Here is an 11,440-nt window from a genome sequence, read left to right on the forward strand (position 1 = left end):
GCAAATAGTTTTGGATCACTTATTGCTGCTGTTATCATGAGTGCTACATTTTATGTGAGAATTCTGGAAATCACTCTTTACTGTTAATCTTTTAATTTTATATTTGTAGTTCTTGTGAATGCAATGTTCTGATACCCTTGTTCTTTACAGGGGAATGTTGGCAAGGGAGTAAATGAACCAGCATTTATCCGTGCCTTGACGACATCTGTCCTTGAAAACTGCATTGAGAGTGAGTGTTAACATATAAGGCTTTATTAAGAGTTGTGCTTCTTTACTGCTGGACTCTGTCTTTCATGCCATTTGGTGACTACCTGTAGTATCTATATTGCATTCCACTGATGACATTCATGATTAATGATATGAAATTTTGTGGTGTCTATATTGTGTTGTGGTGCACTGTGAGGGGTACCCTTACAAATCAATGTGTTGAAATTCATTCCATTTTTTGCAGAGGTTGAATCAATTATGACTAATAGATTTATTAGATGGAACTTAAATAGTCAGCAAACATGGGAACTTCAGATTATGGATTAAATTCTGGGATTCCATTTCAATAGTGAAATTTTTGAAAGTATTTATTGCAGGCTGAATTTAATTGAAGTATTTACTCTGCATACATCTCCTAAACTGCGAAAGAGTATCGTTTCTTGTTGTGTGGGATTTATTTTTTGAATGTCTCTATGATGATTATGATGCTGCAAAGTGAAACAAAATTTTTGCAAATATTCTGGAAATAAGTCATGCTATATTCAACGTAAAATCTTCTTGTTGAATCTGATTTGTAAAACATACCAGATGCATTTGATAGTAAATTTTACTTTCTGTTATCATAATTTCCCATTTTAATGAGTTTTCTCCTTTTCAGATGAAAAGCTGAATGAGAAAGCCTTTTCTACTCACTATGTTCTTCTGCAAAAATATCTTGCTGCTGATGATGAGAAAGAGCTGGCTTGTTTGTTTGCCATTCAGGCTCTAATCACTAAAATGGAACATCCGAAAGGTAATTATGGGTGTACCGTCTGTTTTCAGCGATTGTGTGGGCTGAAGGTGGAAATTAATTCTGTGCAAAGGAATGACTATGGCCTTGATCACTGTTCTTGTTTGTGAAAGCTATCATTCACATTTGGTTGTCTTGCGCTTTTCCATCATAAGTGGTAGCATAGGGTCCTTCCCAATCTATTTTTACCTGTCTCCCCAGTAGACAGTCCATTGTTACCCCTGTATTTACCCATTCCACTAATTTCACTTTGCAAAATTGGCATCCCAACTTCATGCACCTCACCCAAAGATCCTTCCTTAAATCCATTCCAAGGTCAGTTTCTTGGAAAGCCATGAGAACCTTGAGGGAGTGTTTCCCATGATATGTCTTTGATGGTGAGCGAGAGCATTCTCTCCCTGTGGAACATTGTGATGATATTATGTAGACATTACACATTTGACGTAATGACATGCACATGGTTAATGGAATCACTGTTAATTAGAAGGATTGAATTATTACACCTATATTAATATAACTTAATTGATAATTGTAGATTTCATGGAGGCATACCCTGTATTTCTCTGTAATCTAGTAATTAATTCATTTATTCTATTAAGTTTGTTGTTTAAAGTTTTTCTTTTTTGCAGATTGTTCATGAATTGGCTCTAGTAATTACTATCATTCTTTTTTTAAACTTGCAGGTCTCCTCCTCAACATATTTGATCAACTATCAGATAATGATGTGATCCAACACGATACATTCAAGGCATGGGAGAAGAGTACGTTGGAGCCCGATGGCAAGGCTGTTGCTCTGAGGTCACTCACCCAGTTTTTCACCTTTCTCAATGAAACTGAGGATGATTCGAACGAAGATTAGAATCGTGCTGCCTGTGCCGTGGAGCCTTCCCTGCCTACTCGACGTGGCCAGGCCGTTACCTTGATGATGGCATCAGCATTGCAACACCCTGTTCCTAGCGCGTTTTTAATTTCTAAAATAGGCTGAAAGCAACATGCATCTCACTTGCCTTGGCACTTAAAAGAGCGCTTTTAAAATTATGAAGAAATGGGCAAGAACGGGTTATTCTAGATTGCCTCGTTTGTACTCAAAAAGTGTAGTTTTTGAGTTTTTGTGATGGTTAGGTCTTTTATTGAAAGCCATCGATATTTTTTTATTTAAGGCTGATGGTTTGCACATAAACCACGAATGAAAGAAAGAACCTATTCCTGCTAAGGGCCTGGAACAAGTGTCAAGTGCTGTGTGCTTGTAAAGCTATCATGTGTTTTTCCAGACTGATAATTGAGTCTTGTACAGCTTTTTGGAGAGGGGAGACACGGGCTTGAATTTAGTGGCGACTGCCCTAAGTTGGGTGTGCATTCTCACCCCGTTCTCAAAGTGATAACCAATTAAATTGGCAACCTCTGTCCTATTTAGCTTCTGTTTTTGTTGGTAGAAGTTGCCATTTGTATAAAAAAAAACAAGACTATTCCAAGTGATGGCTGGGATGTGTGTGTTTTTGATGCATTGTGTGAGAAGGATGTCTTCTGTTTGAAATGAGTGACTGAAAACTCACAGAAGAGCCTTTTTTACACGAAAATAATTAGTGTGAAAGGTTGTGATGAGAATGAGTGAAAGCGATGGTGCATGAGGACTTTGTTGAAGTGTGGGTGTGACCCAAAGTATCAGGATTTTATAAATATTTGAGGATAGTGAGATAAACTGAAATTTCGATGAAAAATGTAAAATATATATATAGTGTTATGTCGTTTTAAGCTCAATTGCTGCTATCTTTGTTGAGATCAAGACTGCTTGATCCAGTGAGGAAACGTGATGATATGGACAGTGTTTGTTGAATTGTGGGTTTGAGTGTTGAGCAAATTTTTGATAAAGGTAGCAGTCTTCGAGGAAGGACACTCTAGGGTTTGTGATGCATATTGAAGGAGATGATGGTTATATAAATATTATATATAAATATATATATAATTCTGATGAAAGAGGTGTATAAAACTGTTCTGTTATGCCTAGTGTTGGAAGAAACTTTTGCCACTTCTTGGTAATTGCTTTTTTATTTTTGAGACGTGGATCAACATGATTATGTGGCTTGAATTTTGTCTTGGATGCTTCCTCATGAAATCTTTGCATTAAAAGGCCACTGTCCCTGTCTAGCAAAGGAAAGAGGCTTCCGGTGAAATCATGACCTCCTTCAATGGCCACAACACAGAGCATATGGAGTTGTGCGTTGTTGCCCAAGGCCGAGTAATTTATAGGCAAAATTCTGGGCACTTCGGTGTCTCCATATTGCTTAACTTAGCCTTCTCTAATCACCTTAGTGCGATGATGACAATGCAGGGGTGAATATAGGCGGATGGCAATTGGGAGGGTGGGGGGAGGTCAAGTGGGCACTGTGTATTGCCACCTAGTCATTGCGGGGTAAACTTGACTGTAATTAAGACTTTTCTTCTTGTTGAAATCCTCTCCAAAATGGCAGTATCTGCTATAACAGGGTTGAAAAATGCCCTCTTTTCTGAAATTACGTCTCAGTTCTGGTGCGTGAATGAATTGTGCATACTATTTTTTTCTTGGGAGGGTAAGAATTTATTTATGCCAGTGGATGACACATTATATAAACCATATCTAAATAAAGTGACTCAATAATTCTTTCTTGTAAAACTAAAATTCGTTATATTAATTCAACCATTTGATATATTAAGTCCAATCCTTAAACTACAAAGCAACTTGTAAATTAAAGCATTTGAAATGTTGTTGAGGATGCATTATTGTGGCTAAATACCATTTAAATGCGCTGGAGTGAAAAAAGGAAAAGATGTTTAGTGTAATGCCTGTACTTCAAGTACCCTGCTCATGAGTGGTAGAAGTAGGAAATGTTTTGGAAATGGTATTTGAGACTGCATTCTGTATCTCACGCATATTTATTAGTAACCCTGATGACTGATGATTGTTCATAGTCATGATGGGTGAGGGATGGTGGAAAGAATTTTATTTCTGTATAATATTAAGGTTATGTGGCTAAGTGCCATGATTCCTGGAGTGAATGACACATGGGTTTGCTGTTTTGGGTCGAATTATTAACTGGATTTTGATTTGTTATTCATCAGCTTTGATAGTTTGAAGGGGTTAGGACAAACATTTTTGGCATAGCCACACTCGTGAACTTATTGGTTAGGTGTTTGCCTCGACAAGTACTGTGTATGTGGTCATAATGATCTACTCCAAGTTGGTGATCCTGGAGTCAGTTCTAGTAGTCGCCCAGAGGATGCAGAGTGTCTTGGTCCAACAAGCTTAATTTTACCAAACAAGAGAAAGGATTATTTTCCCAGGGATTTTGACTGCCCCAACTAAATAAGGGGCATACATGGAATGATATTAAGTTTGCCTGGAGTGAGATTAATGGTCACTTATTTGATGTTGAAAGAAGCCGTCAATACCTATTTCCTTACGATCTCATTTTCTATGGATTCATGTCTGTAACAGGCGATATCCCCCCTTCACTGTTTGACAGTTCCAACATTGATGGCTTGAGACAATGCCTGTGTCTGGAACTCAATTTTTTTTCTTTTTGAGTAAGGGCATTGATACAGTTTCTCGACAAGGATTTGGTTGGTTTTTGTAAAAATTGAAAATCAGAGTGAAACGAAATTAAATAAGCCCCACTATACCCTATTGCTTATGCAATACGACCTGGCGTAGTCCTGCGCGAAATGGATGGCCAGGTAGCGGTGGATGGGAAAGGACAGCGGAGGTCAATGGTTGCTGCGCGCGAACGGCTAGGTATAAACGCAAGGGAAAATATTATTCTAAGGGAATAATTGTGTTGAGTGCCTCCAATACGTCTACCAAGTATTCTGCAAGCCTTACACCGGCTGCATCATTGCCCCAACATACATCGCTAAACTTGAACTGTCATATATGCGTGTACTTCATTGAGTTTGGGCGTAATAGGGTGGTTTCCTTTTATTTTTATTGCCTAAATCGAAAGATTATTACTGCTGGAGTACGCATTTCACGCTTTTAGATTTTTAAATGATATCTATTTTTCGTAATTAAATGAGAAGTGAAAATTTTCAAGCGCGCGAAAACGCGACGCCTAAGTATGAATGCTGGGAAAAGTTTGTATGACGTCATTTTGGTTCCCGCTGACGCCGTGTGAGGTGAACTTGTGGCGAGGATATGTGCGCCGCTACGATGCAGCCTGCTAGCAGGTAGCGCGTGGCTCAAATAAGGATTATTAATACCTTATCAAACGAAGGGAACTCCGACCATAGGTAATTTTAATAGGTGACTTTTAATGTTTCCCTGAGCTCTGTGCCTCATGAATGCATTGGTTATCTCAGACGATGTAAAAATCCTGACTACTCGTATAGTATCTAGGCCCCTGTGACGTCACGTGGAGTGGCATCGCATGGGCGTCAATCTGACCTTTTTCAAATGCGGTTAAAATTAACCATTGCCATTCGTCTAAACTGGGATTTCTAAGACCAAATAATTTGTATATTATGAATACACTCAATGCCTTTCATTTTCTTCGATGAAGGAAACTACCCTATTTTGCTAATATCAACAATATCTTTAAGCACATGAACAGCATATACCTACTTGCCCAGGTTCATGAAAATTTAAACGGTGGAGCAGGAACAAATAACGGCTCTCATTAGCAAGTAGCTGTTGATTGCAAATTTCGCGTCAAACGAAAATAGGTGTCGGGTTGAACGACGCATACTTTTATTTTACTCACCATTCAGCACACTGAACTCAACGATTCAAAATTAATAGATAATCATGCGCAGAGACAATTATCGCGTCTCGCCTGTATTGGCGGTAGCGGTAGATGTAGTTTCTCCCTTGAGAGAGATCTGCTAAGCCGTTTACTTGGACACCCCAGTAACAGCCGCCTCTCCTTTAAACGCCCTTAAAATCCGTCAGCGCCCAAAGTTTTTTTTAAATTCACACATATTTGACTTTTAAAAATTGTGATACATATGAGTTTAACACAATGAACACAATTCAAACTGACTGAATAATGAGGAAACCTTCTACTCGGTATGTGCACCGAAATGTACGGTAAAATTCACATATTAAGGGCATAGCCGGAGTGTCGGCTCAGCACTGCACTGGGTGCCATATGGCACCCGTGGGCGTTGACGGCTGTGGCGTAGCCAGGGGGGGGGGTTCGGACCCCCCCCCCCCGTAATACACAAACGCAAATGTTTTCCTTCATAAAAGGAAACGAAATATTGAAAAATCAGCAATTTAAAAAATATTTATTTAACAAATAAACTTTTTTCGAGTATGAAAAGTGTTAAAATTAATTAAAAACCCATTACTTAGTACTCTGTTTTTCAAAAAATTTCCCCCTTGGTTTTGGACCCCCCCGAACGAAATTCCTGGCTACACTGCTGGTTGACGGGTTAAGTGGAATGACACCTTCCGCCTCCTTCAAGAAGGTAATTAGGTTGAAGATTAGTTCTTGTGCTTGGGCATGAATAGCCTTTACTTCTAGTTTGAATAGTTAAGGAGCCATGTGAATAAAGTATAGTGGTGTTAAGGAACGCCGATGTAACTAAATGTGTGCGTATATGAAAGAAAAAATATTAAATAAGGTCATTAAGAAACAAATATTCTACAGAATAGAAGATGACGGCGAAGCTCTCTGAAATAACTGAATTGACAGTCGCAGCCGCAAGGGTCGCAATCACACCCCAAGTCGCGAGGCAAAAAAGAGACGGAGCGTGCACGTTAGACTAGTAGGCATCCTCAGCCTAGACTACCCCTAGGGAAGAAATATAAGCCCTGTATGCCGCACGATGGTAGATAACGGTGAGTCAGCCCCTCTCTCGTAGCGGGAGTGTAGGGATGAAGGGGATTACAGCCAACCCCTTCTAGTTGAATGTTAATTTTTTCATAGCATCTTTAATTTCACAACGCCTTTATCTCGATTCTATCAAGATCATATGCCGTCCACGTATTTCAAGCAATAGTTTAGTAAAACCAACTCAGCTGTTAATCCGAAGAAATCTCCAGGCACTTGTTCTCGTTCCAGATCGCGTTTATAAAGAATCGGCATCATAGATAGCGTCTTACTGGAAGATTGGTTGAAAAATCCCTTGCAGAACATATTGTCCTTGAAGATTGGAAAACCGCGAACGTCACGTCTATATTCAAGGGTGGGGATAAGTAAAATTCTGGTTATTAGGGACCTATCTCACTTTCATTTATTACAAAATCTTGGAACATATTTATTTTCAGTTCGATAATGGGCAATCTATATGTTCAAAATCTGGTAGCAAAATAACAGCCCGGATTTTGAAAAGGGACACATTGTGAAACCAAAGTCTTTTTGTTCAAGATATCTTAGCTGCGGCTAACAAGCATGTTTAAGTAGACGATAGGTATATATTTTGACTTAAGATAGGCACTTTATTATGTTCCACATTTCAAGATGATTCAGAAGTTGGAAACATTTATAGATAAGCACGTTACAGGTTGAATCGCGGATTTCTTATACGATCGCGAGCACAGGCTTATTTTTGGATGGAGTTTACTCGGATACTATACAAGTTACCTCAGGTGAACCCGAAGGAAGGGTTATAGGTCCCCTTTCGTTCCCTCTTTACATTAATGACATTTCCACCGCGGTCACAAGCGAAATCCGCCTCCTCGCTGGTGATGTACAGGCAGTCCTTGACTTTCGTGCATTCCAAATTGGCACCTTTTACTCGACTTTCGTGCCCTAAATTCGGACTTCCCAGAGTTAGTTAGTAATTTTTTGAAATTCCCGCAATCTTCACTGCGCATTCCAACATTCTGTTTCACATGGCAGTATCGGAGTATATGCAAATAATGCGAACGTATCGAGCAGTGGCGTAGCCAGGAATTCCGTTCGGGAAAGGGGGGGGGGTCCAAAACCAGTGGAGGAAATTTTTGAAAAACAGGGTACTAAGTAATGGGTTTTAAACTAATTTTAACACTTTTTATAATCGAGAAAACTTAAATTGCTAAAGAAATATTTTGTAAATTCATGATTTTTCAATATTTTGTTTCTTTCATGAAGGAAAATGATTGTCTTTTTATATTTAGAGGTGGGAGGGCGGGGGGGGGGGGGGGGGGGGGGGGGGAGGGTCCCGATCCCCCGAAACCCCCTTGGCTATGCCACTGATATCGAGGGCAGTATTGACTTAAATCAAGGCGATTTTTTGATAGAGACACTGCCTGCTATAAGCTCCTTTATCAAGAGAAGAAGAAAGTTGTAGTTCAGCTTTCATTGGAGAGATTTTTCTAAAAAGGTTGACAAGACGCCATCTATCAGCTTTCAATAAAAGTAATGAATAAAAGTGCTTCTTTCTCATTGTGTTTTTCCGTTTGAGTGCTGTTCAACTCATGTACGCGATCACGAGATATGCTTTGACGAGTTGTCACCCGCCGAGGAATTTTAAATGTTAAAATTTAAAAGTATCAAGATTGAGGGTTCAACAGTTGCATTATGTTATGCTTCTTGATATGTCTTTTCATTTACAATGGACAATATAAGTGGAATGTCTATTTAAATACCGAGAGGAAGTTTCAGTTTTTGGTACCAAACGGCATTCTTGTTTTTTTTTTTTAATTTTCATTTACATCGTCTGGGTATTTGAAAAAGACATTACCTAATTTGAAGAAGTTTATTAATTTATTATTAAATATTTGTTAGTAAAAATAAAATTGGGTAAAATATAAGGTTTTATTATGTACATTTCACTCTTTTTGAACGTAGCACTTAATTATACGGAAATCAATGGTTCAACTTTCGTACACGTTTTCAGGAAGCCATTTTGTGTTAAAGTTTGGAAGCGCCTGTAGATGTGTAGGTACAGACAGTGGCGTAACTATAAGGAATATGCTTTGGGGGGATGAGAGAGAATGGGGAAGGGCGACCTCCCACCCATCTTTTAGGAATATTTTGGAAAAATGACATGCCTACAAATACATTTTACATACTTTTAGCACTTAAAATTTGGGGTTCATTAAAATGTTACGTTAAAATTTACTATTGGTAAAAAGTAGACAATAGTTTTGAATGTTATATTTATTTCTCTGAGGCGCTGGGGGGGATCTATCCCCCTCATCCCCCCCCCCCCCCCGTAGTTACGCCACTGGGTACAGAGAAATTGATGGCTATAGCGAGAGTGGTGTGAGGTGACCACTTACCGCTCTGTGGTGCTTGGCGTGCAGATACGGTATTACTCATTGTTAGTTTGAATTCACTTTGTGACAGACCCACCCTTCCCACTTTCATTACTGAAAGTATAATGTAGACACGTTGGCTTACTGCGAAAGGGACCAAGGACTTAACTTTGTAAATTTATTGACATCAGTGAATCTGAATTCTGGGAGACTCCCTTTCCATCAAGTACTTCCCTCCTCAATTCACAATAAAGCCTGCTCCCTTTCATAATAACTAAAAATTCTATTCTTTATCTTCCTCTCCCTCGTTCATCCAATACTGTACCCTCTAACACCGTTTTCAACATCCCCTTCCCGCTAAGTACTCGCTCCATCCATACCTTCTGTCTCCTCCGTATCTCATCTAAAAGCTGCCTCTCCTCACCCAACATGTACACCACTTTGTCGTTCCTCCTCCTCTACGTCCTCTTCACCTTCTCCATTCTTCACCACACCGACATGTCGAATGCCTCCAGTATTCTCTGGTCCTCCTTCCTTGGTGTCCACGTTTCCGCACCGTAAAGAGCTACACTCCAGATCAGACTCTTCACTAACCTTTTCTTGAAACTCTTACATACTGATCCTCTCATAAGCTCTTTCCTGTTCATAAATGCCTCCTTCGCTAGCTCAATTATCTTCATGATGTCCTTACTACTGTATCCATTTTCCTCCAACGTGCTGCGTAAATAGTTGAATTGCTCTACCTGAAGTTTTTCTCCACCAATCTTTATCTGTAGTCTCACATTCCTCGTTCGCGATGCTTTACAAAACCGCATGACCTTGGTCTTCTTATGATTAATCCTCATCCTATACTCCTCGCAACGCTCGTTTAATGTATGCACTAGAGCCTGCAGTCCTCTCGCCGACTGGCTTATCAACGCCTTATCATTCGCGCACCTCACTGATTTGAGCATCATTCCTCCTACTTTAACTCTAGCTTCCAACTCATCCCACGCTTCCCTTACTATCTCCTCAGCGTACACGTTAAAAAGCAGCGGCGAATTAGGACAGCCTTGCCTCACACCTCGGCCAACATTTGCCCATCCAGATTCTCCCTCTGCTACCCTCACTTACGCAGTCTGGGCCATATACAGATCGCCTCAGACAGAATCAGTCGCCTATCCCTCCAATCGACGCCTATTTTCTCGAGAATATCGATAAACTTTACCCAGTCCACTCTATCAAATGCTTTTTCAAAATCCACGAAGCAGGCATATACGCCGTGGTCATATTCTAGGTTTCTCTCAACCAGGGACCTCATTTTTGCTATTACATGACAAGTTGACTTCCCTTTTCTAAAACCAATCTGATTTCCGCCCAAATACTCGTTTGCCCTCGCCTACATTCGTCTGTTCAATATCCTCAGTACCACTTTCGCCGCGTGCAATATTAAGCTAATAGTCCTATAATCTCCGCATTCCACAGCTTTCTTATTTTTCGGTAGCGGAATTAGAGCCGTCTTCGCGAAACAACTAACATCCCTCCTCATAGATCCTGAGTACCTATTAGTTCGAAAAACCTTTTCTTATTATCCCTCTAGATTCTTAAGAAGCTCACATGGATATTATTCACGCCCACTGCTTTCCTAGCCTCTAAATCACGAAGGGCTCTCTCTCGATCTCCGCATTTAATATCCCCGGCCCAAGATTATCCTTCTCCAATGCACTTTCCTCCTATAAAGTCGATCTTTCCGGCCTGTCCCTTCCGTCTTACAGATCCTCCACGTATTCCTTCCATCTACTCTACCTTTTCTTGCTTGATTGGCAACCTTCCATCTTTAGCCTTAATTTTAGACATTGCTTTCCCTCTTTTGCCGTCCGATAGCGATTTAACTTTGGTGTACATCGCGCCTACCTCTCCTTCCTTTTGAAACTTTTCCATTTTATCATACTGCCTTTTCCACTAAGCATCCCTTGCCCTCTTAGTTTCACGTCGTAATCGATTTTTTATTTGCCTATACACATTCTTTGGCACCAGGGGCGCAGCCAGGAATTAAGGCTAGGGGGGTTTCAGGCGCAACTAAAACTGGGGTGTCTGGGTGTATTGCATACCTGCCAGGGTAAGCGGGAGGTGCGAGGGCCCTCCGCCAGAAAAAAATTATGATAAATTGTTAAAAATGGTGAGTTTTACGGCCTTCTGAGGAATATTTTATCAATCCTTACACTATTCTATAAATAACATTAATCCAAATAAATAAAATAGATTAAACTTAAAAAATTATCTGAGCTCTGGAGGGGGGGGGGGTT

The 11,440-nt window shown here is 39.9% G+C and overlaps 1 protein-coding gene across 9 annotated transcripts in view; it reads left to right on the forward strand.

Annotated features, from left to right (window-relative positions):
• Positions 1–3,653, forward strand: part of LOC124163211 (eukaryotic translation initiation factor 4 gamma 1-like) — a 183,082-nt gene extending 179,429 nt beyond the window's left edge. For all 9 annotated transcript variants that reach the window (XM_046539953.1, XM_046539954.1, XM_046539955.1 and 6 more), the window contains 3 exons: positions 151–229; positions 866–1,000; positions 1,681–3,653. In XM_046539953.1, coding sequence (XP_046395909.1) covers positions 151–229; positions 866–1,000; positions 1,681–1,856 — 390 coding nt within the window. In that variant the 3' untranslated portion in view covers positions 1,857–3,653. The remainder of the gene's footprint in view (positions 1–150; positions 230–865; positions 1,001–1,680) is intronic.
• Positions 3,654–11,440: the final 7,787 nt, after the last annotated feature.

Source organism: Ischnura elegans, chromosome 8, assembly GCF_921293095.1.
Source record: "Ischnura elegans chromosome 8, ioIscEleg1.1, whole genome shotgun sequence".
Lineage (NCBI taxonomy): Eukaryota > Metazoa > Arthropoda > Insecta > Odonata > Coenagrionidae > Ischnura > Ischnura elegans.